At 48.6% G+C, this 27,759-nt stretch overlaps 1 protein-coding gene across 2 annotated transcripts in view; it reads right to left on the bottom strand.

The window, feature by feature from the left end:
• The window catches only part of LOC106858272 (acid-sensing ion channel 2), a 387,564-nt gene extending 363,371 nt beyond the window's left edge, over window positions 1-24,193 (bottom strand). The window contains exon 1 of one of the 2 annotated variants that reach the window (XR_015808613.1): window positions 23,150-24,193. Coding sequence is in view for 1 of the 2 variants with exons in the window: in XM_014884828.2 (XP_014740314.1) it covers window positions 23,150-23,713 (564 nt within the window). In the remaining variant the exon portion in view is untranslated. The remainder of the gene's footprint in view (window positions 1-23,149) is intronic. The other variant, XM_014884828.2, reaches the window with a different exon arrangement.
• Window positions 24,194-27,759: the final 3,566 nt, after the last annotated feature.

Here is a 27,759-nt window from a genome sequence, read left to right as displayed (position 1 = left end):
ACCCCTAACTCAGGCTTACCACCCTTGGGCCTGCTTTCAGAAAGCCCAGCTGCATCCCCTTCCTCCTTCAAACCTAGTTTAAAGCCCTCTCAACGAGGTCTGCCAGTTCATGAACTAAAATCCTTCTGTCCTTAACAGAGAGATGTACCCCATCCAGTTCCAGCAGGCCAGGTGCCGTAAAAGTTGCCCCATAATCAAAGAACTTGAAATTCTGCCGATGACACCAACCCTTGAGCCACTTGATGATGTGAACTCTCCTATTCCTACTCTGGGGTCATTAATACACTAGAGGAGTCATGAGTACCCCAGAGTAGTCACTAATACCCCAGAGCAGTCACCAAAACCCCAGAGTTTGGATCAATGTTTGTGTGTTTATGGCATGTTTTCCCTCTGTGTGTCCATGGGATGTTGTGTATCAGGGGGCTCAGGTGGCTCCCAGCTCATGGAGGGTCTTTTGGGATTTCTGTTCTCCTGGAGAACCCTCCCCTACTCCCTGTGGATGCACAATACAACATGAGCAGCTCCCACAGCCCTTCTGCTCTCCCTCTGCTGCCTGGGGAATGCCAATAGTGTGGAAAGCCCTGGAGACAAGGATGCAGAGGCTGCAGAGGAATGAGCCCACAGGGGGCGGTTTTTCTCAAGGTACTGCACATTCTCCTCTGCAAACACTCAGACCCTTTGCTCTGGTGGTTCCCACTGTGCCACCAGTCTGGCAAAGCCCACTGGCCCTGGCTTGGAAGCAGCTCATTCCTGAGGCTGGGCACGGGCTGTGTGGGGAAATGATCACAGAATCATGGCTTTGTTCAGATTGGAAAAGCTCTCTGAGGTCATTGAGACCAACCATCCCCCAGCACTACCAGGCTACCACTGACCATGTCCTCAAATGCACATCCACAAGGCTTTGAAACCCCTCCAGGGATAGGGACTCCACCACTGCCCTGGGCAGCCCTTTCTAATCCCTGACCACCCTTTCCATGAAGATCAGAAAACCCTTGAGAGGAAAATGTGGTCTAACATTTCTAATGTTTCTAACATTTCACAGCAAAATGTCAATTTGATTTAGTGAAATACACTTCAGACCAAAAGTCCAAATTAATCCCATGGGTTTTCTTGTTTAGTTACAAAAATGCTTAAGTGTTTTATTCAAAGCTGGTAAAAGAGACAGTTCCAACTTGTCTCTTTAATCCATTTTATCTTAACAGCTTGTTGTACTGAAATATTGATGGAATTTTATAATAATAAAACCACCTATTACATACTAAATATCCCCTTAATATATGTGCTTGGAAACCACTTAACTTCATATTTAATACAAATTCTTTATAATCTTTGAAGCCCAGTGTAACAGAGTATAAAACCCTATCATGTTATAACACAGTTCCATATTTTATGGTAATAAAATATTAAAACGCAAACAAGCCCATGCCAGTGTTAGCTTCATGTTGCTCTGATTTTTATTCTGATGGATTTTACAAGCACCATAGAGCAAGAAAACGTGAATTGGTCTCAAAAAGCTGCTTTGCCTGGGCGCTGCTCTGGCAGGGCAGGAACTCACCTCAAGCAGCAGCATTTCCCAGGGAGCAACAAACCACCCAGCTGGAAGAGGTCAGCTCGGGAGCTCCGACCATTCCAGGCCTGTCTGGCAGGGAGAGCAGGGGCTGCTTGCTGCTGGCTCAGGTGGCACTGGGGGGGGCACTGGGGGGGGCACTGGGGGGACACTAGGGGGCACTGGCAGCATTCCCATTAACCAGGGCTGAGTATCCCACCCCAGGCACAGCTCAGACCCTCCTGGCTGTGCTCACCTGGGCACACCAAGGAGCTGAGCTTTGCCTTTGCGTCCTCCAGTCTCAGCTCAGTAGAGACAAGAGGGATGGGGGTTAAACTGCCTGGTAAGAGCTGTTCTCTGAACGAGAACACTTGGCTCATCTGGCAGGGGATAGCACAGCCCAGAGCCAATAAATAATGCATAGATCCCTCACATGGAGCTGGCTCCAGCCTCGAATTCCTCAGAGAGTCAGCAAATGCTACTTTTCTCTTTTGTGTGTCTGTGGAGTGGTGGGTGGCTCAGGGAGAAAGGAAAGCTCCTCCGAGGTGCTTTGCTGATCTGCTTTTACATCTTCCTTCTCCTTCCCTTCTCTGCCTTCCCAAGCAGCCTCCTGCCTGAGCTTTGTCAGAACAGCAGCACTGCCAAGCTGCCCTGGAGGTCTGGAGTTGCAGCTGGATTTGGGAAGCAGATGGGCTTAATGTGTTCAGCTAAACGCAGGTTTTAGAGCCCAGTCAAACAGGGAAAACTTCAGCTCAGCCTGGGACCACTCCTCCCGGGAAAACGAGGCATGAGAATTTGGCTGCTGGACAGCAACAGGAAAAAAGTGTGAATTTCCACCCTGATGAAAATGCTTCCCTGAAAGCAGGTTTGGAACTCGCTGGCATTGCTAAGAGGAGGGATCCAAAATTCACAGCTGCTGAGCAGGTGCTTGAAATCATAATTCATTGGTGGCCCCTTCCCAATTGCACAAACACTAATGAGCTGCTCACAACCTGGAACTGCTAATTACATGTCTGAGACCTAAAAGGAGTACCCAGGATGTCTTCATGCTACTAAAATAGCCCAGACTGAATTGCTGTCAGGCTGTCCAAAAAAATACCTGGGATTACTTATTAAGATCTCAGACTCTGAGTGGACCCAAAGCTGCTAAGATGGTGCTCAGGACCCTGATGCTTCTCCAAGTCCATCTTTTCAGAAATAGTTTGAGAATTTGGATCTCCACTCCCATGTTCCCCTTGTGCTGTCCTCGTCTCTGCTGGAGTGCACCCCTTCAGGTAGGATTTGTGATCTATGGTTTATCCCACCTGGCTGCAGCTTTTCTTCCGGATCTGAGTCCCATGGGGCAGCCAGTGGAGAACAACTCTATTAGAAGCCATAGTGTGTCACACTGGCACGTATTTCTTCTAAGAGCATCCTAAGATGACTTCAGATCTGACCTACTTTAAAGCCAGGCTGATTTTGCCCAAGCAGCAGCTGCATTTGGAGGCAAAGATATGAAAGGAAAAGCTGCTGAAATCCAGTTTCCTGGTCAGAGGATTTTGCCTGGAAAGACAGAGCTGCTCAACTTTGTAGCTACTCTTTTGTCAGCTCTTTGTTTTTCCTGACATGTCTTTCCCCAGCACAGGCTGCAGCCTTGGCTCTCCCAGCAAAGGACAGGAGAAGCAGTCCCTTTTCATCACTGCATCTTTTACACAGCCAGCAAAGGGAAGAAGTAATTAACTCCCACATGTTTAGCTGCAGTAATTATGAATTTGCATTGCTTTGTCTACCAACAAAGTGGACTGGGCTCCCAACACCGTCTCAAGTGTTTCTGAAGTCCCCACATTCCCTTTTTGGGTGCATTTTTAGAACAAACACATTCAGCCTTAGCTCTGTCTGTATTCCTTCTGTCTCTCAATGCCTTCCTGAGGATCTGGGCTTCCTGGGATGTTTCTCAAAGGCCCCTCATCACCATACATTCCATATATCCTGGTTTGCTTCCATTGCCCATCTGGATGATGGGAACACCAGCCAGGACAACATACCTTGCAGTGGGAGCAGCAGGCAGTGAGGTACTCCAGAGTGGTAGTGACCGAGCTTATATTTGGATTTTAAGGGAATTTCAGCAGGGCCCTAATTACCTCTGGGATTTTCCATTGCTTTGGCAGGAAAGTTTTCCATCTATGTGGCTGCTGGGACTCTCTTGCAAGACTCCCATTCACAGAGTCCCCTCTGTCTCATACTGCAGGCAGCATGTGTCACAAAATATATTCCTGATTTGTTCCTGAGCTTGATTCCTCACTTCAGCTTGTGTTGGAGGCTGCTGGGTTGTGGGCTGGCTCCACACACCTCGCACACTCCCTGGCAAATGCTCCAGTGAACAAACATTCATTAAAAACCAGCAAATGTGAATTATAGCTGACTGCATAAAGGTGCTGGTGAATTGACAACATATGCCCAGAGTCACAGCAAATGATCTGGAACAAAGCAGCAGGATATGGAAAGCTCTCTGACTTCCCAGTCTGACACAGATCTCAGGGTGAGGCTGAGCTGTGGGTTGGGGCCCATCCTGCACATTCATGCCTGTGTTCGCAGCATGAACTTGGTTCTGCTGACCAGAGGAGATTTCAATGTCTGAGGCAGCTCCAGCAAAGCCACCCTCACCTTCTCCAACAGCTTTATTGCCCCTCATCCCAAACAGCCAGCATGGATTTACTCCTTAGGCCCTCTGCATTGGCTAAGCAGAGCATCCTTCCTTCTGCAGCAGGAGCAGCCCAGCTCTAGCAGCCTGATCCATCCTTTATCTCACCATAATCCCTCTGGAGATGGGTCACAGAACCTTGCAAAGCACCCAAGGGTGCCAGCAGTACCAGCTCTGCCTGCAGCACAAATGAGTCTTAGCAGGGTGGTCACTGCCCTGCTTCCAGTGGAGATTTTGAGGTCACAATTTAGAATTCAAAAGAGACAGGATGGACTCAGAGCAAACTCCCAGTGCTGCCACTAAAACCAAGAGAAAGGAGGTTGAACTGCACAAAGCTGGGCTGCCAGTCCCATGTTCATTAGTAAATACCCCCTAAGTCAACGCAAAGTGGGTCTTAATTAGTGCACATCTGGACCTTGGCGTGTCTAAGAGCATTCACATGTCACTGATGCCAGAGCTCCAGCCCACTCCCTCCCCTCAGGGATCCCAAATCTTCCAGGGCAGCTGATTTGCAGTTGAAGCCCGGACGACAACCCTGCCAGGCACGTTTGCTGCAGCTCCAGCTTTGCCAGGGATGTTTCCACACAGCTCTAATTAAACAGCAGCAACGAGCACTTTTGAGCCATGGAGGGGAACCCCGGCAGGCAGAGTGAATGTTCCTCTAAGTGCTCCCATAGCCTTGTCTCACTAGGAGACCGGAGGGCAAACTTCCAAATCTCTTCCTTCTGTTGCAGCACATTCCAGCCCTGCGGGGGAGCCAGGCTTTGGAGTGAACACACAATGCGTTTACTCTCCCTTATTTATGGGATAACAGAGCAGGTGCTCTATTTCGTGAGACAATAATCAGAGTTCCCAGATGGGTAAAATCGAGCACAAGTAACTCATTTCTGCAGAGGGAATTTATTAAAATATTTTTTAAAAGGTTCCCCCTTTCTCTCTGTGTTGTATTGTGAGTACTGGTCACAATCAATTGAACCGAAGCTGTCCCTCCCTTTTCTCCCTTGCTGCTCAGAGACCCCGTAAATCAGAGAGAAAATTATATTATTTTTAAGCAACAGAGAGGATAGACCACATTTCTGCCTCATTTTTGTGTGATGTCTAATACAACAGCATCCCAGGGACTCCCAGATGGGATATGAATATAGATAAACAAAAATCGAGCCACATCTAATGCCTTGATTTCAGTCACATGGGCCATTAACAGGATCCCAGGGTGTTCTTACCCTCCCTTGCAGCAGAGAAATTGAGTAACACTCATGAGTGTTCTCAACATTAACATTAACCTGTAATTTTGGGGAGTTCAGACCAGGGTGTCTGCAGTTGAGGTGTCTTGCACTCTTCTTTTGGGCAGATTCTCACTGCAGGCAGCATGAACACTCTCGAAAGAAGCTGCTGCAGCCTCCACATGGGATCCTTATCCAGCCGTGGACAGGGTTAAGCACCCACAGGATTTACACCCTGATGGGCTCAATGTTCCTGTCTCCATGCAGACATAGACAGGGGCTGAGTTAATTGAATTCCCAGAACTGGCAAGCTGGGTATTCAATTCTTCTCAGGATCAAGAAACACAGAATTGATACCGTAAGACTCTGGGAACTGAGGGGAAAGAGCTTTCCAGGACATGGCTTTGTTTTTCCAGGTTTCCCAAGCATCTGACCACACTGCTTAACCCAGGTGAAAAGTGCCTGACTCCCAGGATCCAGGTGTACCCCCAACCCATTCCTTCAGTCTAGGAAAAGGTTGTTGTCCATGGACTTGGAGAGGTCCTTGAACACAGCCTCCTGTTCCCAGCAGCCACCTCACACAATCCTATCACCAAGAGATCATCCTGGTTAAAACCCTGCTGTGTTCTTTATCCCCATTACTTCAGAATTTTGTCCCTTCAAGAAATAATAACAATAAAAAACCTTTCTAACTGCCAGCATCAAGTTATCCATAAACAATTTGTACCATTTGCTTCAAAGCCAGCACCATGGTTTGGCTGAAATAGCTCCATTGCCCCCCCAGTTGTCATCCCCTTCATGGATTTCTCCAGAGTAACCCCAGTCCTTCACACGGCTTTTGCCAGGCTCACTTAAACAAGCTCCATTCTCATCATCTCCCCTCTAGAACAGATGATTCTTTTCCTTAATCCTCCTCACAGTCTTGCTCTGTACCTGTTCCAGGTTGGATTCAGCTGCTTTGGGATGAAGCCACTGCCTTTTCCAGTGGCATTAGCATCTCCTGAGCTCTGGAAGAGCTTTGTAAAGAGCCTTGGCAAAGTATCACGAATTAAAGCAGCCACTTAGTTATACGCCCCCACCCCCGCCCACCCCTCTCCCCTCGTCAGGACCTGTGCCATACCATCCTGATGATTTACACAACTGCACACAAATCCCCAGGTGTGGAGCACTGGGAGCACTGCCTGTATCCCCCGGGATCCATGTGCAAAACAAACAGGTGGGGATGGAGCACAGAGCAGGTCTTTGCTAACTGATGTTTGAGATCTGTGCTCCAAAATATCTTTTTAGTGTTCCATGATCCCAGAATCACGGAATGTTTCGAGCTGGAAGGGACTTTAAAGCTCTTCTCATTCCCACCCTCTACCATGGGCAGGGACACCTTCCACTATTCCAGGGTGCTCCAAGCCCTATTCAACCTGACCTTGGGCACTGCCAGGGATGGGGAGTCCACAACCTCTCTGGGAAAACTATTCCAGTAGCTCCCTGCTTCCAGGGATGGTCCAACCATTCTCTACATTGCAGAGCCCACAGCCCCTGTGGGGGAAGACAAAGCTTTGGCAGAAGGCATGAGGAGAAAAAGCTGAAGGCCAGGCAGTGATTTCAGGAAGGCCTGGGGACCCCAGCTGGCAGGAGCAGCTCTCAGCTATAAAATTCTGCCATGGATGTAACTCCACACCAACAGAAACCTCCCCTCTGGAGCTGAGCCCGAGCTGCTCCACGTGGCTCATGCCAGGGAATTTGGTTTCTGAAGAGGAAACCTTTTACACTCTGAAGTCCTAAATACTATTGTTCCCTGTCAAGTGTGGGGTAAAAGAGGAAAACAATGATACTTTTCTCACTGGCTCTTTTGCAGCTCTTCCAAAGGCATATAAAAACAATTATGAGTCAGTCAAGCACTTTAAGCAGTCAGGAAATTATAAATGAGACCCACTAAAACCCTTCTGTCTTTGCCAAGGGCACTCTAGATTATACTTGAACCTGTTTTAACCCTAGCACTTAACCTTCTTTACCACGAAGTTTCTCTTGCATGCAACAGCCATGATGGAGCTCAAAATAACAAGTCAAAGGAATGGTTCCCTGAGAGGAAAAGGAATATTTGCTTTACAGATGAGGCTAGGGTTTAAGTGTAGTTTATGTGCTTGCTAAACCTCAGAATGTTAAACGAATGGGGATATAATTCCATGTTACTAGTAAGGGAGGGAGGAAAGGCATGAAACTCAGCATAAAAGTATTTTTTATGTCAGCCTGGCATGAAAAATATGGAGAAAGAATAGAGTTAAGCATTATTTCCAGCAATTGTAGAATCCCAGAATCACTGAGGTTGGAAAAGACCTCCAGGACCATCAAGTCCACCCTGTGCCTGATCCCCACCTTGTCCCCAGCCCAGAGCACTCAGTGCCATCTCCTGAATTCCTTGGACACCTCCAGGGATGGGCACTCCAAACCTCCCTGGGCAGTTCCAATCCCTGCCCACCCTTCCCATGGGGAAATTCCTGCTGCTGTCCACCCTGAGCCTCTCTTGTCCCTGTTCCCTGTTCCCAGAATCCGACCCCCCCCTCCCTGCCCCTCCTGTCAGGGAGTTGTGCAGAGCCACAAGGGCCCCCCTGAGCCTCCTTTTCTCCAGGCTGAGCCCCTTCCCAGCTCCCTCAGCCCCTCCTGGTGCCTGCAAGGAAGGGGGTACACGTGCCAGTGTGGCCCCTTGAGCATATTCTCTGCTGCTCCCCTTTGCCTCCCTGCATCTCCTCCCCAGTCTCCACCAGCCCAGGCACTGCTCCCAACCATTCCCCTTCCCTCAGCCCTTTTTCCTTCTCCAAGTGCACACTGGGAGGGCAGAAAACCCCAGTTTCTAGATACTCAGCTCAGGAGCAGGACACAAACCTCAGCTGTGGGGAGGTCTAGCTGGATCTCAGAACCAGGAAATTGTTAAGGTTAGAAAATACCTCTGAGATCACCAAGTCCAACACACAGCACCACCATGATGCTCACTGTTAACTCTTTCCTCAAGTGCCCATCCTTGAATTTTTGAACACTTCCAGAGATGATGGTGAGTGCCCTGCCCTGCCTCAGATCCTTATGTTTAACAATCTTTTCTGTGAAGAAATTTTCCCCAATTTCCCATAATATTCAATCTAAACCTCCCCTGGAGCTACTTGATGCTGTTTTATCTCTTCCCCTTGGCATTTTAGGAATGTGAGATTCCTTGTGAATAGCAAGGATCATATGCCTAAAACCGGTATTTACTGCACCACTGCTGCAATAAGTGATACAAATTCATCATCTGCATCTTTGAATCATCATCATCTTTAATAATCAGGTGACCCCACCTTGACTGACAAACACCACATGGATGAGACCAGGGGAGAACCCTGGTGCACACCAAAAAGCTGGAATATCACACACCTGGATGTGCCTGCACTAAAAGAGGAGAGGAATTATTCCAAGTGAGAAGCAGTGCAGGGAGATGGAGCTGCTTGGGCACAACTCGGAGGAGGGGTGAACCAAAGGGTTTCTCAGCACTAAAGCCACAATGCTGTTTTTTTGTTTTGTTGGGTTTAATGAAAGTGTGTCTTTTTTGAAAGACAAGTGGGATTACAAGGACATACTTGACTCAGACACTTATTTCTCCTCCTGACAGAAAAAAAAAAAAAAGTATGGAAAGACCAGAATACATAAAGGGGTCACAATAACTGTGTTAACAACTGACAGCTCTTCCCAGGTTTCAGTATTACTTTGCAAATGGGGACTGTACTAACTTGCCTTATTTACAACAAAATAAATGCACACCACATTTCCCTGCCCCTGGTAACTGAACTGGCTTTGCTTGATCTCCAGAAATAGTTTGTCACATGAATTTACCTGTGCTTCAACACCTGGTGTTAGAAGGGTTTGAAACATGGGAGGAAAATATGCTGCAGTTAATTGTTCCAACAAACAGCCAAGGGCACCCCCAATGGAGGAGTGATTTAGGCTCAGAAATACCCACCAACATTTAGCATTCCAAAGTGGGAGGGAGGTAGACGCTTTGCCTCAGGATGCTGTTCAGCCTGCAGGCACTTGCAGAAGCTGTCTGGGGTTTTCAGAGCTGCAGTAGCTGGGGGTGCTCAGGTACTCTGTATACCTGATTTGCAAATGCTCTAAGAAAGGCTTTCAAAATGCTTTTTGAGTGAAGACATTTGTAGAAAAATCTGTTTGGTTTCAATTCCTTCCAACCAAGAATGATGGATTTTCTCATGTCTGCACAAAATCACAGCCCATGCCATTCTCTGCAGCAGGTTAAAGCAATTCCTCTCCCTTAGTTAAAGTTTAATCGATTTTAATAATAAATGTTTAACAGCAAACATAAACCAGAAAACAGCCCTTTCCCCGAGGAGATGACAGTTTTATTGCCAATCCAAAGAGTGAAGTGAAAGCTTTGGATTGACAGGGGGTTGAGGAGGTTCTGAGCTGGACAGGATTTCCCACCCAGCCCCGAAGGAGTAGGATGCAAAGCTGAGGTCACTCTATGCATTCCGAGTCCTGCAGTGCACCTGCAGCACCGTGAGCCTGCTCCCAGTGCTGGAATTACTCAGAATTTGAAACAGAAGAATGAACGAAGCTTGTGTTCCTGAGGATTTTGTATTCTAACCTCTCCATGCTCTGTCCCAGGTTCCTTAGGACCCCCAGAACACCATGAGAACAAACCAGGAGGAGCTGACCTGCACAGCCAGGACCTGCCTTCACACACACACACACCTCCCCTGGGATGGCTCCCCGTGTCCCATAGGGAGCACAGCGTCCTGCTTTGATCTTGCTTGTGCTGTGCTGCCAGAGAAGTGTGAGCTGTCTCATCATTGCCAGGCTGCTCCTGGAGAAACTGGGGCACATGTGTTTGTTGGCCAGCTGGTCCCTGTCAGACACAATGTAAAACACAAGCACTGACCCTGTTTTTCCTCCCTGGGCTCCAGTTTGGGTCTCTCCCAGCTGCCAGCTTTTGTGAAACTTGTAGAAATCACATGGTTTTGAGACTTCTCTTGTTCTTTCAAACGAAGGAAAATTGCTGAAACCATCTCTTATCAGGAAAAAAGCCTAAAACCATCTCCAGAAATCTCAGAGTTTGGGCTGTCAGAAGTGTCTTGCTCTGACTGCCCTTTGAAAGAGGGGACTCGTTTGAAAACAGTAAATTAAATCTCCCTATTCTGGGAAAGCCAGACATGAACATGTAACTCAGGATTCCCCCTCACTAACCTCAGATGACACCAGGGTTTGCCTCAATGCCCCTATAAAATGGAACCTGGGTGCAATAGAACCTGCTGACCTACAAGAGCATTATCCATTACTTAATTCTGAACCAGACCATCCATTTCATGAGGCATCCCAGGGTTTCAATGCTTTATTTTGCACTGAGATTTTAATTAATTTCATGAAAACGAGAAATCTTTAAGACAAAAAGCTTTCATTTTTCACATGGGAAATCTCATCCCACGAGACACTTGCACATTTTTCTGGTATCATGCACAAAAAAAGGAAAAATCCTTTCCCTCTTGATCTGTTTTTCCCTGGAGAGATGCAGATGTACAGAGACATCATCACAAGACTGACCTCTGAGGGTCTTTTTATTCTACCAAGAGATAATGAGGAGAGAATGACTTTTGCAGGGACGGATGAAGTTGTGGAGGCTGACAGAAGGGTCTCACCCTCATTAATGTCTTTAGGAGACAAACTCCACTGGGGTTCCATAGAACTGGGACTGCTTTGTCAGCCTGGAACTTGTCTCCTCCCACAGCTCGTCCTGAACTGCCATGTACATCCCAACCCCTCCTCTTTCCATGCCTGTCCTGGAATGACAAGGCCTAAGAGGGACTCATGGGATTGGTGTGGATCAGCTGCAAACCCCTGCCATACCTGACAGAAACAAATCCATTTTTTATTCATCTGGATGTCACACGTATTTCAGGAGATGTTTCATCATAATTTAGCATTAGTTAATGGCTATTTAGAGTGATCCTGCAGAATCTGCAGAAGGGATGGTGGCTGCAGCACCTGAGGCCAGGGTAGAATATGAAAAATGTAGCTCAATCAACACGGATCAATCTTAACATCCAGCACAGCAGCTCCTCTCCCCAGCGTGATTTCCACACCCCAGTCATGCTATCCATGGAAAATGTTCCCATCTTTTACATGAAGATTGGTTTAGATGGGAACATTACTTGAGAAATGACCACAGCAACAGTTTCCCCAAACCTTATGGGAAAACTTGCCTTAAAAAAAAAAAAAAAAAAGAAAAAAAAAAAGAATCCCCAAACAGTAAATATTTCAAAGGAAGAAATTAATATATCAGGGTTGTGTGACTGCTGTACCATACCAGCAGCTCCCGAGTGGAAGAGGACACAACATGTTATGTTCTGAGAGATCCTGATCCCCACTGCTAACCCTAATCCCAGCAGTATATCCAAAGAAAAATAGCAGTATGATGAACAGAAACTGCACTTCTGAGCAGAATTCTGGTTCACCTCTTCACAGATACTCCAGGAAATCTGCTGGTGAATGTCAGCCCCCATCCAAGGTCCCCTTCAGCTAAACCTTCCCATTCCAGATGGCTGAGAGTCCCTCCCATCTCCAAAAACATAATTCCAGCTCTCATTCAAGGTCAAAATGATGTCTCTCTGACATCCTGGTTCAGCTTTCACAGGTTTCTCCATCACTGGAGAACTGCTGAGGAGTTCATAGCTCTGCTGACACCACTTTATACGTGACAGAGCCATCAGCTGTTCTCCAAAGCCTTGCAGGAGGCATTGGAAGGGATAGAAAGACTTTCCTGGATTTCTCAGGATTCACCATCCATTTCAGGCCAGAGAGCAGTGGAGCGTGGTGTTGGAAGTTTAGAAAAATCAAGGGTTAAGTTTCTCTTAATTCCTCCCACTGCTCATTAACTCTCCTCTGCAATTAATTTAGTCCTGCCTATGGCAACTGCAGTGATGTTGGGCTGTCATTGCGCAGCCCCACGTGAATCCTGTCCTGTCCTATCCTCCTGCTGTTCCAGAGCTCCAGCTCATCACTTTTTACTGAGCTGGGAGAAATCTCCTGTCATGGAACCCTTAAATTACCCCTCTCACAGTAACACAGCTGAATCACCAGAGAGCATTTGGTGGGGTTTATTTATTCTCTTCTTCTGGCCTAAGATTAATATCCCTCAAACCTTCAGGTGAACCAACAGTTTAAATCACTGTTATGGGATTCAGCCCCTTTCATAAAGTGAAATCCTTGCACGACTCCTCCACTGCACAAGTGTGGGATTTCAGAGAGCCTGGAAAACACAGACGGAATGAGAAACCAAAAAATGTCTAAATGGGTTGCTTTGATTTTCTTCTTCCATTAATGACAAAACCTTTAAAAAGCAAAATTAATTTTAATAGTTTTTAACTTTCATTTCATTTTATTTTCACTTTAATTTCATAAATTATTTTAATTTCATACCCATCTTCATATTACATTTATATATCAGTCTTCATCACCATTGAAATAGCATCATGAAAACTCAATTTTATAGAGCTGCTAAAATTTGGTCCCACAAAAATTTCTATAATTTTGGACTTCCAGTGGTTTTGTCTGAGGGTTTTGGTTTGGGATTTTTTTTTCATATAGGCAAGGAAGACAGACTCAGCACTATTGGCTTCCCCCAGGAAAAACTCAAATTCCCAAGAAACTCATACTGGAATTGAGATCTGGACAACTTTTGGACTGACTGAAAGGGAATCCTACAGACCTGGCATGAGAAGAACCTGGAATCCCCTTCTCATGCAAGGTCAGACCAATGTGGGGAAGTACTTGAGGAGGAGATGAAATTTGACTCAGTCTTTTTCACTTCTGATTTTCTTTTCAAATTTCAATCTCTGAGGAAATCACGAAGTAGAACTGGCTCCTCTGACAGGAGCAGACAACTGAGCAGCTCCCTCTTGAACATCTCTGATGGCCCTGTTCCCTTGGATGGGCTCCTCTGGGAAATCCAAGTGCAGATTAAACCTCCTTTCATCCATCTCATCCTGAGCAAATATATTTGAATTTTCCATTACCCTTCACTCCTTCACTTTATGCTCCTTGCCTTAAAACACAGGCTAAATCCTTCCTTCCATGGCACAACAGCAACAAATTATCAAAACAATTCAGTCTTTCTTCAAGTAATGGCATGTGCTTGTTTGTAAATATTCATGGCTTGGGTGGAAATTGGTTCTTGATGGGCCTGAGCACACTGGTGTCAGTCGTGCTGAACAACTCTCAGTCTGTTTTACCTCCAAGGGGTGATTTTGTTTTCCTTGTGCATGTCTCATACATTAATCCATGGCAGATGGAGTCACACATGACCACCTCATCTACCTCATTTTCCCTCTTAGCTTATTGAGCTTCTGCTGCGTGCGAGGTTTCCTCACAGATTTCCACCGGTTGAGAAGTCCCAACAAGCTTCTAGAGGACCATTCAGTTGCACTCATCCCTCGATAAAGTCAATCTGTTCGAGGCTTTTCATCATGACCTCTCAGGAGATGCAGGTGTCAAAATAGACACTGACTTTCACAACCTTCACATTTAGCCACAGAACACGATTCCCTCCCTGAGGAAGATCTGAGTCCTCCCCACTCCCAGCCCTCTCATAGCTGTCATCACTTTGTAAGCAAGAAAGTTTTCCATGGGTCTTTTTTCCCAAAGAGCTCTTCCTATGGAACGCTGCAGGGTCTCCTCAGCCCAGTAGGCAGAAAGCTTTTGGTGTTTTTGAGTCCCATATAGAGCTGTAGATGTGTAGATGTGGCAGCAACACAATCACCTGACGATAGTTTATCACCTTCATTGCCCATCATTGCCCTCACCCTGACCACTCCGATGGATGCAGGACTCTGCTGCAGGGCTGACCTGAGCCTAGCTGGCACTCTAGGCATAAATCCCTGTGACAAATGCCTTTGGGAAGGCATAGGAGGGACTCCAGACCCTGCCAGAGGAGATGGAGATACCGTGCATGACATCCCCATCCTGCCACTCCTCAGGAGCTGCCAGGCATATTTTTTATCAGCAGGAGCTGAGTGATGGATTTGAGGAGTTTTTTCAGGGAATCGCTACTGTCTGCTTCTAAAGCAAATAGGAATATAAGGAAATGGGAAAAGACAGGGGTTTGCTCAGAGAAACTGTGGTGGACTCATTATGGAATCAGAGCTGTGAATGCCTCAATGCTCAGTGCAGACAGAGCTGTCAGCAACTCTGCATTTCAGGGCAATTTTTGTCCTTAGGTCAATAATGCAAACTTGAACTTGTGCACAGAGTTCACAGAGAGGAAGGTGATTGTCTTCCCAAAACTGGCTTTCATTTCTCAGGAAGGCTGAGGGTGAACTGAGCACAAGAGCAGGTCAGAGATGGGTAGAGCTCGTCAGGGTTAGAGCTGTGGTTTCCATCTCTTCTGGTGACATGAACAGTGGCATTGAGAGCACCCTCAGCAAGCTTGATGACACCAAGCTGTGTGACACACTGGAGGGAAGGGATGGGATCCAGAGGGACCTGGTCAGGCTCGAGAGGTGGGAATATATGACCCTCACAAAGTCCATCAAGGCCAACTGCAAGGTCCTGCAAGGCTGTTCGGCCTGGAGAAGAGAAGCTCCAGGGAGACTGATCTTTAGAGCCCCTTCCAGGGCCTAAAGGGGCCCAAGACAGATGGAGGGAGACTTTGGAAAAGGGAGTGTAGGGACAGCACAAAGGGGAATGACTTTAAACTGAAAGAGAGTAGGTTTGGATTAGATATTAGGAATACATGCTTCCCTGGGAGAGTGGGGAGGCTCTGGCATAAGATGCCCAAAGGAGCTGTGGCTGCCCCTGATCTCTGGAAGTGTCCAAGGCCAGATTGGACAGGGCTTGGAGCAGCCTGGGACAGTGGAAGGTGTCCCTGCCCATGGCAGAGGTGGCACTGGATGATTTAAAGGTCCCTTCAAACCCAAACCATTCCAGGGTTCTATGTTTCTATGAAAAAATTTGATACTCCAAAAATAGCAAAAGTATTTCAGACCCAGCAGGTCTGCACCTGCTTTCTGTTATAGAATTATAACTCAGCTTGGAGGGGACCTCAAGAGGCCAGAAGCCCTCACTGAACTCAGACCTGTTTTCTTTTTTAATCAAATGGGACTTTCTCCTGTTTCACTTCATGACAAGTGGTTTAGATTTTTACCCATTTCTGTCTGTGAGGACCATGGTAGTCAGAACCTCTCAGGGAGGGTTTAAATTAAACCCACAGCGGTCACACCATGATTTTTCACAGAGCATCACTGCACTTGATCAGATAAGCTCAAGAGGGAACATCTGGGAGGTTGTTTATAATCTTCCAAAAAGACTCCAAGGGACACTTGCATGGGGAGATATGTACAAGCTATGTTGTTCCACTTGACCTCAGCAGCTGGAAACCAGGCTGGGTTTTTTATATATCCCTTGTCTTTCCTGGCCTTTACTTCTAGCTTTGGACATGACTAGACTAAGTCTGTAGTGAGAGCATAAGTATATGTGAAAGCTTCCTGTGGTTTTACCCTTCACCCACTGCAGACAGAAAACTGTACCCAGAAGAACTCGTCCAAGGACAGTTGTCAGGGAGACCCTGTGACATGAACTGTGTTAGTCACAGAGAGCCACAAGCAAAGGAGGCACCAGGACATGGTGGCTGGAAGACATTTATCAGATTTGTTCTCTGTTGTTGACAACCTTGGCTCTCCACAGCTTTGGGCACTACAGGTCTCAGTGTCTGTCTGGGAGAAATGAGCTGAAGCACAAGAAACTGCACTCAGAGGTATTTCCAACACTAAGAAAAGCCTCACACATTTCCCAGGACAATTCTTATAAATCCTGGCAGCCCTCAAACATCTCCTCTATCCTCGGAACGCCAATGACACCCTCCTTGTTCAGCAGTTCTTCCCCATCCTTAGGGCAGATTTGCATTTTGCTCCAGCTTCAGCTGCTATTTGGAGTGCAAATCCCTGGCAGATGGGGTGTGGAGGACAGAGGAGCTCTCATCTGGCCTCCTGATGAATAACTCTAATGAATGGGAATCACTCAGAAGTGAGGAGTGGTTCTTGCTCTCCTCCAAACCAAGTGCCAGCTGCTCCAGCAAGGGAAGGCTGAACCCACATCTGACTCTTACACACACAAATTCTTTGTCCTTCCTCCAGGGCCCTCCCTGTGCCCCAGCTCCCTCGTCATTCATCCCCCTCTGCTCTCCAGCTGGCTCTGACACTTTAGCTGTGCCTGTTCCTGACATTTCCCACTTGTTTAAATGATTCCCCATCCCAAAGCCTGAGTGAGGGAGGGGAGCATTCCTGGCTAAGAAACAGCTCAAAACACATCCAAACACAGCCCTTTTCAAAGGTCATTAAGGAGGCCTGTTCCTGCTCTGGTCAGGTCTGCAGTCAGATCAGTATCCCAAATGTGGAGCACCAATGTCCCAAGTTATCAACCTGCCCATTTCTGCAGTTTCTCTCCTTTGGAGTTGTTTCACCCAGTGTTTATACTTCCAGTATGTTTTGGTTGGATATTGACCAAAGGCCAGATATTCATGAGTCATTCACTTACCCTCTTCTGCTACAGCTGGGCAGAAGAGAGAAAGGAAAAAAATTAAGAATTAACAAAGGGTTAATGAGTTGAGGTAAGGATTGGGAGAAAAACACTCTAACGGCAAAACAGGTCTAAGCTTAAAGGTATAAAGTAAATTTATTATCAACAGAGTCAGAGGAGGATAATGAGAAGTAAAATAAGCCCCTAAACCCCCTTTTTTTTCCCTAGAGCCTCTCCCTCCTTTTCCCACCCACAGTTCAGGGAGACAGGGCAAGGGGGTTTGGGTCAGTTCATCACTTGAGATCTTTTTCTGTTCATTTAGGGAGAGAAGTCTTTTCTCTGCTATGCCGTGGGGCCCCTCCCATGTGCAAACAGTCTACCCAAAACTGCTGTGGCGTGGGTCACCCATCCATGGGGTGCATTCCTCTAAGTAGAGGTTGCTCTAGTTTGAGAGCAAAGTCCCTCTCTATCTCCAGAAGCATGGCCCCTCTCTCTCTCTCAGCAGGGCCCCTCTCTATCTCTATATTTGGTCTCCCACTGGGTCACAGCTTTCTCTGCCATCCCCCCTCTCCAGCCTAAGCACTTCTCTCATGGGCTGTGACTGGATCTCTGCATCCATCGTGGACTTCATGGATTACAGGGGGACCGTTTGTCTCACCATGGTTCTCACCAAGCCTTGCAGAGGAATCTTGATTCTGATGCTTGGAAAACTTCCTCCCACTCTTCTTCCCACTGACCTTGGTGCCACCATGTTGTTTTCTCTCATGAGTCCTCACCTCCTCTTGTTCTCTGACAGGAAGAAAAACTGCTGCTCCTATGTACCATTGCCAACAAATTCTACCAATTCAGAGATTCCTCAGGGGCACAAGAAGTCGATTCTTCTCAGTTCCACACCAGCAAGTCCCTCGCCATGTGTTTGCTGCCAGCCTTGCAGCTCTGCCACCATCCTGTGGGCAGTGGTGGCTGCCAGGGTGCTGGCCCTATTAAACACCTCTCCTCATGTGGGGCACCAGGAAGGAGAAATTGCTGCCACCAGCCCTGCACTTCTGCCCATAGCATGGCTGGCTAGGGGCTGCCAGGCAGGCAAAGCTCGCTGTGGGCTACACTGGGACGGCCCCAGCAGCGATGCCATGCCACCCTTGGGAAAAAACTGGCAGGTGGTGTTTTGATTTTCTTCTTCAATATGTCATCACAGAGGCATTTCAGGCCTCTGTAATTAAGCCAGCAGCATGTCCATCTTCAGAGCCACCAGAGATTGGCTCTGTCAGACATGGTGGAAGTTTCTAGCAGCTTCTCAAAGAAGCTATTCCCTACCAAAAACCAGGCTGTGCCAAACCAACACACAGTATTAAAGGATTAAAACTGGGTTTACTATGAAAAGGCCCCCTGAAGCTCCACAGCTTTCACTAGATTTTAACTCTATTAACCATTCCAACCCAGGAAAGTATTTCCATGAGCATTGATCCCAACTGGCATCTATCTATGAAACTTCCTGAAAAATATAAAGCATTATCCTACCATTTTTTAATAAATAAAGGAAATACAAACACCAAAATTGTTAACAGGGAACTACCATACCTATAAATCCTTATAAAGAAATTTAATCCAGGAAAGCACTGGGTAGAACGAGGGTCTACATTTCCCAAGGGCAGGGTTTGCCAGATACCTGAGCCAGGAACAATTCACCTCCTTTTAGACACCCAACGAGACACCAGCAGCAGCAAAATGATAACCGTGCTCTCCCTCTGTGCCTGTGCCCACACTCAGGCCTTCAAAGGCACCTCCTAAATGGAGATATTCCAGTGCAGAATGGGAAGGCTGCACAGAGACCTGATTTCCTACTGGAAGAACTGTCTTTTTGTGTACAAGTTATCACTGAATTGCACATCTCATTATGGCACATCTCATAATGGCAGATCTCATTATGGCATCTTAGATTCTGGAGCAAACTTTGGAAAAGTTTTACTCTCTAGAAAAATTGTTAAATTGAAAAATAATGTTTTTCTGAAGCAAGTACACACTATGCTGACTTTTTTTCTTGAAGAAAGTCGAAGTTGTATAACAAATGAGAATGGACTAATTTGTCTAAAGAGCCAAAGCTATTCACTAAACATTGTTCTGATAGATACACTGGAAAGAAGGTGGAAAAAATGTGTATAGAGAATGCCAGATAGATTGACAGAAACTCGTATCTTAAAATAGCAATATTCACATGAGATACGCTTCATTTTGCGGACTCTGTCGGTCAGAAGAATGTGTATTGAAAATAAATTAGTTCTATCCTTCAATTGTCATGGCCACTGGCAATAAATAGACACCTGATGAGGCAGAGCATGCACAAGGGAAAAGTTTGTGTTAGCTCCAATGATTGGATGTGTGAGGAAGCAGAGCCCAACATTGCATTTAGCAAATGACCCGACTGAGGACTGTGGTACCACCCCAGACACCCAGAACAGACACCCGAAACATCCCCCAGAGCAACAGCCTGGCTGTGCTGGGCAGGGCTGTGCTGCTGGGGAGCATTTCTCAGCAAGGGGGGACTGAGGGATCCCATTCCCCTGTTGCTCACATTCCCAGTATCCACTCCCAGGTCATCCCATCCTCCACTCCATGTTTGCCCCATGGGCTGAAAGGGTTTTCAGAGGTTTTCTCCCTGTTACCCCACACATTTGCTGGGCTACACACAAAATCTTCCTGCAAGTGTCCCCTGCCACTGCCCAGCTCATGCCAGGCTGGAGCAGTGAAGGACCACGAGCCACACCAGCAGCCCGGCAAAGAGGCCACAGGGACTCCAGAACACTGGTGTGGTGTGGGTGTGAGTATGGTGGGGGTGTAGGTGTGATATGGGTGGGGTGTGATATGGGTGTGGGTGTGGTGTGGGCGTGGCGTGGCAAAGACAGATGAGCCCAAGCTTTGCTAGGCTCAGCAGCAGTGGCATGGAAGACCTTGGTGTCATGTTGAGCAGCAGGAGCACAGCTCCTCCAAGAAAATGCGAGGTCATCTCCAACCAGGACCTCCTGGGGGAAGCAATGCAGAAAACAAGGAGGGGATTTCCTTGGCTGCTGCTATCAGGCTTTTCTCCTCCAAACACTCCAAGGGAATGGCTTTGCTAAAGCACATTCTGCCAATTCTCTCTTCTTCACTTGCTTTGCCTACAGCAGAGCTCTGCATTATCTTCTCTGCTGTTCTGTGAGTGGCAACACGAGTGCAGGATCAGCACATCCTGCTAAGACCTGGCTGTTCCCTTTGGGGTATTTCTGCAGAAAAGCTGTGGGGAATCACTCCAGTGAGCAGACCATAATATGGGAAATGTTATCTGAGAGGTATTAGGGGGAGAAGGAACAGGAAGTGTAGGGAAAACACTCAAACAGCTCAAATCCTGTTATTAAAGCAGTGACAGAGGATTTAAACAGGGCACTGGAGGAGGAAGGAGGGTCAAGTCAAGTGTTTTCAAAGTGCCAAGATGCTGCCATTCTAGCTCCTGCTCTCCATGCAGCAGCAGCACTTTGGGCTTTATTCAGGGACACCCTGCACACAAAACCCCCCATGCACCAGAAGGCAGAGTTGCCCAGAGGCAGCACAGCACTGGCTCCTCCAACAGCACCTTATTGCAGAGTTCCTGATTGGTGCAGCCCTCTGCTGCAAAGCTCCTGCCTTCTCTGCTCCCAGCTGCCAGAATTTGGGAAGTGTGTATAGAAACTTTGTAGTTCTTCATTCTGCTGATGTATTGCAGAACTGCCCTGGGATTTACACCCTGTTTCCCTTCAGGAAACAAATCAGGCTTCAGTGATGACTCTTCTCCAGTGGGTGCTTCAGCAGGATGGATGTGCTGTCACTGAGCCCGTGTGCAACTGCAACAGGTTGGTGGTGATTAAATGCAAAATTCATCCAGGACATGAAGTTCTGATTGAGCCTGGAGGCCGCTCGCATACCTTTACAGCATTCTCCCTGTGGAAATACCTACTCATCCTTCAAACAGACACTTTTCCTGCCTTTTGCCTCTGAGAAATAAAATCTGGAAGGAAAACAGTTGTTGTGTCCCTGTTGAGCGCTGCTTCTGGGATTTCCATAACCTGGGGGATTAGTGGAGTCAGTGAGACTGAAGTGTTGCCTCTGTGAGAGACAATGTTGTCTTCTGGCTCAGGTAGGAGCTGCTTTGCAGAATGGGCTGAATTGTTGCACTCAATCTCCCACCTTGACAAGGACAAGCACTGTCAGTCTGTAATATCCTGTCTCTTTCTAGCTTGCCCTGATCTGTTTTAGCAGAGCATTTATTTGGCAGACAGGAAATGTTTGTCTTTCTGGAAACTACAGTATCCCTCATGGAAAAGAAAATTTAAAAATCTTTGTTTCAGAAGCAACTATCTCAAAAACTCAATAGCCAGGGGTGACACCCTTCTGGGTCCCAGGGGGGCTGCCCAGAGCTCCTGTCTTCCCTGAGAACCAGGCCTGCTTTTTAAAGTCCTTCTTTAAGCCCTGCAGATGCTTTAAAAGTGCTGGTTGCTCCCTGGCTTTGACGTTTTTGCTTTTGGCTGGTTCTTATTTCAATTTTGGCAAGTCCACAGGCAGAACACCTCCCGCTCCCCACACTTTGCTACAGTCAAGGGAGATCTGTCCATCCTCCTGGGATCTGACCTCACTCCCAAACTCTTCTGTTCCCTGGACGTTTGCATGTGTGTCTCCTTTTTTATCTCATTCTCCAGACTTGCTCACACTTGGCTTTTCTTTAGCAAGCTCCTCTCCTTGGAATGTGGTTGATGCCTTCCTTCAACTTGGATGACCCAACCCCTGTTCATGCCTGCCCAGGGAGCAGAAACGAGGGAATGGTTTGCCTGGATATCCAGTTTGCATAGGCACGGCATCGGAGTTATGCACAGGCAATAACTGAGGCATAAAATTCTATGGTCCTGCTCAGAGGCATAAAGAGAGCACAGTCCAGGGGATGGCAATGACTTTGGAGATGGGGTCAGTTGGACTCGTTTGCTCAGAGATTCAAAGCAGCACAGACAGAAAATATTCCCTTCTCCCGAAACCAGACAAAGATTCTGCTGATGAATTAAGAGATCACAAACCCTGCCCAGGACCTGATCACCGCAGGATACACCGTAATTAGCAGAACAAGCAGGAGCACTCCCAAGAAACAACCACCTGAAACCTGTAACATTCCTGACTTCAAGATCTCAGAGCCAAGGCACTGCCCAGCATGGCCTGAGAGCACAGTGGGACTTAGCCCAGACCCCAGCACCCCCCAGCTCGGCCAGGATGGGGCTCAGCCCCCTCTGCAGCCCCCTTCCCAGTCCCTTCACCTGCTCCAGCAGCACAGAGGGACATCACTTCATCCAGAAAACCTCCTAGTAATTTTTATTTTGCAATGACACATTTACCACCAGAGCACCCAGGGCAGCCTGCATTGCCATTAGGGTGCCAGCCAGAAGCTGGAAACTCAGCAGCAGCTGCTTCCCTCAAGATGCTCAAGTACCCAGCTCACTCCATCTTCCCCCATCTCAGAGCAGACTGGGATCAGAGCTCAACCTCTCAGTTGCTTTTCCTCTCCTCCTCCTCTTTCCCCTCCTTTTATCTAACACAGCACAGGAAGGACACGGCACCAGGCAGGTACCCAGCTGCTACGCAGATTCCGCAGCAAACAAGGATTTATGAGGCATGAATACCAGAAACAAGAGCAAAAATTTCCCCTTCCACAGTTCCAGCAAACCTGCAAACACCTGGAGAAATACAACTGGATACTGCTCAGACCAGCCCTGAGCACCTGCTCTTCTTGCTGGCTCTGTCCAGCCCTCTCTGCTTCCTTCAGCTGGCTGACATCCATGGCAAGAGACCCTCAGATCCCCTGTGATGCTCAGCAGCACCCAACTGACCCCAGGCAGACACTGGGAGCCATGGGCCTTATGCAGGATGGAGGCTGGAACTGCTACAATCCCCTTGCAGGTCTGGCCCCACAAAACCCCCATTAGGACTCCAACAAACTTCAGCTCAACAGGCTTCCTCCTGCTCCTCCTCTGCCATGCCAGAGCCTGGCAGCCACAGCCTCATCACACCACACAGCTTGGCCAGTGACCTCCAGGGCTGTCCTGGTTCTGCAGCACCATGGTCCACATGCCCAGAGAAGAGAAAAGCAGAGTGTCTGCTTATACTCACAGTTTTGAAGTCCTTGTGGTTGCACTCCTGCCCCCTGAACTTGCAGTACAACATCATATCCTTTAGGTCATGACCAACCCGTGCCAGGAACTCCTGCATGCTGAAAACTTTGGGTTTATACTGCTTAAAGTTGGCCTTTTCTTGGAGGATGGCTAAGACAGCAGGGTCAGCCAAGTGAGGGTTGGGGATCTGCAGGTTGACGTCCAGCAGAGCCAGGAGCTCCCCAGCGTGGTACAGGTCATTGGTGGTGAGCCGGGAGAAGCGGAACTCGTTGAGGTTACAGATGGTGACAGCAGGGAACACCAGGCTGTTCGCCACCACCTCGTCCACTTTGGTCACATGCTGGTAGGAGAAGTAAAAGGCCACCCTGTCCGAGCTCTCCACCAGGAGGAGACCCAGAGAGCCCACAAAGGCCAAGGTCCAGAGCAGGCGCCGGATGGTCACCGGCCCGTAGACGAAGACGTGACGGATCCCATGGAGCGTGGTGGTGTTGGCAAAAATCTGGATGCTGGAAGGCTGCAGGCTGCCCATGCTGCCCTCGCTGGCGCTGTCCTTCAGATCCATCGTTCATTTAAATCCTGGTCCTGCTTTTTGGGTCAGTCTGGAGCAAGAACTGGGATCTGGATCTCTCTCCTCTCCTCCCCAAAGTAATTAAGCCCTTTTAGGGGCGGGCAAGGGAAGCAGAGTGAGACCAGCTGCTGCGAGTTTATCCCAGGAGCTCAGCAGTAGCTTCGTCGGGGTAAATATTTATATAAAATCCATTCAAACTCTCGTTCTTGATTTCCTCGGTGCGATAAGGAGGGCTGGTTTTATTTAGGGAGACACCAAGGTGATGTGGAAGAGATGTGGGTGGGCAGCGAAAGCTGAGCCAATGGTAATAAAGTCCTCCCCCTGCACACACACACAGGCTCACACGCCGAAGGGAGCTGAGATTAAGCGAGCGAGCCTAAAACAAGTGGAGGCAACTCGCAGGCTGTTAACTAGTGCGGAAAGCCGAGGATGCTGCTCCCCGGATGTCTTCAGCCCGATCGGGAGATGCTCCCCGAGCTCCGGGGACGCGACTGCAGTATTTAGGCATCTCTCCTCCTCCCCACCTCTCCATTTTGGGCAGAAAACACCACCCTGTGCTGCCCGTGTGATTTGCAAAGGAAAGGTGGGCAGCTAATTCAGCGAGAGCAATAGGAAAGCAAAAGGGGGAGGGAAAAGGAAAGGCTAAAAATTAAAAGGAAAAGCTGAAAAATAAAAGAAAAGGAGAGGATTGCTGCTCAGCTCCATGCAGGCACGCACGCAGATTACAAAGCAGTGGCATGAACCCGCTTCTCCTTCACACGGCAGCTCCGAGCAAAACCCAGTCAGGGCTAGACCTGAGCGGAGGGGCTGTAGCATCTCTCATCTCCTCTGTCTGTCTCAGAGCTTTCCTTCCCCGCAGGACTTCCAGGGAGAAGCGCTGGGAGCCGTGAGTCCCACATGGATCCGGAGCCCCGCGGCAGGGCAGGGAGAGGGAGCTGCGCCCCGGGACCCCCAGCTCCAGCCTGGGCTCAGTCTGGACGTGGCTGTGTCTCGGCTGGGCCGGGGGTGCTGTGCCCAGCAGCTCCCGAGCCCCCCGAGGCTCGAAGACTCCGAACCAGCAGGATCTCCAGATGCTCGGTTCGCCGCTGGAAAGCAGTTGTGACGGATGTGTTTGGGGAAGGCGCTTCCAGATGTGCATTCAGCCGGGAGACTGGGGAGGAGGAGGGCGTGGAGGGGAGGAAAACCGGGTTTTCTACCCAGGAGATGCTGCAGATCCTCTGACGATGCCTTGGTACAGAAGAGGATCCGTGCTGCGACTGCAGGAGTGGGAATGAGGGGGATCCATACCAGAGGTGTGAGGTGCTGGGTCTCAGCAGAGCCAGAGTAACTCCCTTCCATATCGGCTCCATGAACAGCAGGGGTTTTGCTTGCTTTTTTTTTCAGATCCAGAATTAAACCCAGGATTTCCGTCTCTGTACAGCACCCAGCCCTACAGCAGGTGAGGGTCCCAGAGCATGGAAGCACCCAGAATGTGACTTTCCTAGCTGGGGTGAGATGGAAGCAGAGGGTTGAAGCACACGCAGAGCCTGTCACGATCTCAGCCACCTTTAAAGAACATATGGGATAAAATGATTTTCTGGATTTTTAACCCTTAGTGCTGTTACCATGACAACAGATTATTTGCACCACTTGGCCCCTTCACCTTTCAGGTGCTTGACATCACTGATGGACCCCCAAGACTCTTGTCCCCAGGCCATAAGCCATCCTGTCCTCCCCCTGACGATTTTCACCCAGAGATAATTTCAGCTTTGCTGTCTCCATTTGGCCTTGGCAGCCAAAGGCAAGCCCAGCTGTGGCATCCCCCAGCATGGATGCTCCTATGGGAATATCTCTCAGTCTGAGCTACCCATACCAGCCCTGCTACAACACTGCTTTCTCAATTTTACACCAGGGAATCTGAGGCAAAGAGAGGACAAAGGACTTGGGAGCCCTGAGCTGGATTTCCCAGGAGGACTTTTCGGTACACAGGGCTGCTGCCCTGAAGCTGAACCCTCCTTCAAGTACTGGAGAAGGCTCCAGTGTGTTGTCATGGATAGCAGGGGTGCAGAGGGAGCAGGAGCTGCCTCCAGAGTATGGTTTCATCTTGTACAAATCCACATCAGCCCTGAAATGCAAAATATGGTCCCTCCTTCTGCATCTGTGCCTGTGAGTGAGGCCAGGCTCTCAATATGGTCCATTGGTGGCTAAACAGAGCTGTGTTCCTTCCTGTGTTGCTTTACACAGAAATTCAGACAAGAAGAGATGCACAAACGTGCACCTTGTGCACTCTCTTTCCAGGAAAGTGGAGAAGGCAGAGCTGAGCACACCCAATTATTAAATTGAGTGTGCCCAGAATGAAAGCAGCTGAAGACAGAGTGGCCACAACACTCTTGCTGCTGGCTCCAGACCTCACTGCCTGTCTCCCTTTGTGCTCATCACCGCTGCATGGTCAGAGACAAGACCTTTCCCCTCTAAAAAATTCCTGGCCCGAATGGGCTCCCTTTCCTACCTATTCCCAGCCCATCTACAAATCCCCCTCCCTTCTGACACCTGCATTGGCCGGTGTGTTAATGCTTTCATTTGTTCCCCATGCGTGCTGCCTTTGCAATCCCCTTTGCTGTAATTCACACCATAAACCATCTGCTACTTTTTATTGTTGAACTGGGTAGGGAGCTTTGGCTGCAGCCTGGAGGGAACAGCCCCATGCCCAGCAGAGCTGCCTGGCACTGGCTCCAGCACCAGCTCTGCTCCACTGCCCCTGGGGATGGGCACAAACCAGGGAGACCAATCACAGAATCGTGGAATGGTTTGGGTTGGAAGGCATCATCTCATCCCACCCCCTGCCATGGGTAGGGACACCTCCGCTATCCCAGGATGCTCCAAGCCCTGTCCAACCTGGCCTTGGGCACTGCCAGGGATGGGCCATCCACAGCTGCTCTGAGCACTGTCACACTCTGGTGAGGGCTGGTGGCTCAGGCTGTGCCCAAGAGCTGCCATCAGCCATGAGGTCCTGGGAGCCAAGGAAAGCAGTGGCTGGAGATGGGCTGTGGGTGGGGGACATGGGATGCAAAGGCTGGTAAGGGCTGATGGCCCCTCTGGCCATCCCTGTGAACAACCCCTCTAAGGGGACATGTAGAGGGAGGACAAGGCAGCCTAGCTGGTCCCATAAATCCCCTGAGGTGGCAGAGCCCAGCTAAGGACACCTGCACTAGGGAACGCCCTGGGAATGCAGAGGATCTCTGGCAGGTAGAGGAGCTGCTATGGGAGCTCACAGCCCAGTCTCAGCCCCTGAATGCTCCTCACAGAACATGCAGCTTCAAATCTGTTTCAGCAGATGAGGCAGGCAGGGCCAGAAGACATATCCCTGAGGAAAATCCCTTTTTTCACTGCTTTGCAGAGATGGAGGGAAGTGGAGTGGGCCAGGCTGGCTGGCAAGGGGGCAGGCCCAGGCTGTGCAGAGCCCTCTCTCCTTTGCACAGCCTGTGCCTGCCCTCTTGTGTCTCCAGCACTTGCTGCAGTGCTCGGGGGAAACACTGGGGAACGGCTCTATTCGAGGAAGGAAAAGGGATGAAGAAGTTTTCTGACCCGTGTGAGCCCCACTGCTTCCACAGCCCCCCTGAACCCTCCCAGAAGCACAGCCCAGGTAAAGGGTTGGCAATGAGAAAGGCAGGACTAACCTCACAGACACAGCAGTGGGATGTTTTACCGAGAAAATGAGGTGCTTTGGGCCCCCATGTGGCTCAGTACATGGTCTCCACTGCCCTGGGGAGCCCTCTTCCTAACCCTGGAAATCGCTGTGTTTTCTGCCGGGTCATTTTTCTAATGTTCTCCTCTGGGCTTGAAGAGAAAAAAGAATACAAAAAAAAAAAAAAAAAAAAAAAAAAAAAAAAAAAAAAAAAAGGCAATGATGGTTGTAGTCCAGGGAAGAAGGGAGGAGGTTTGTCTGACAATCACAGAATCATTTAGATTGGAAAAGTCCTTGGAGGCTATTGAGCCCAACTCAGTTGACCCAGCACTGCCAAGGCCACCACTGCCCATGTCCCCAGGTGCCACATGGCTTT

Source organism: Sturnus vulgaris, chromosome 27 (assembly GCF_052056855.1).
Source record: "Sturnus vulgaris isolate bStuVul1 chromosome 27, bStuVul1.hap1, whole genome shotgun sequence".
In the NCBI taxonomy this organism is placed as follows: Eukaryota; Metazoa; Chordata; class Aves; order Passeriformes; family Sturnidae; genus Sturnus; species Sturnus vulgaris.
Note: the sequence above shows the minus strand (reverse complement) of the source record. Positions and strands in the feature narration are given on the sequence as shown.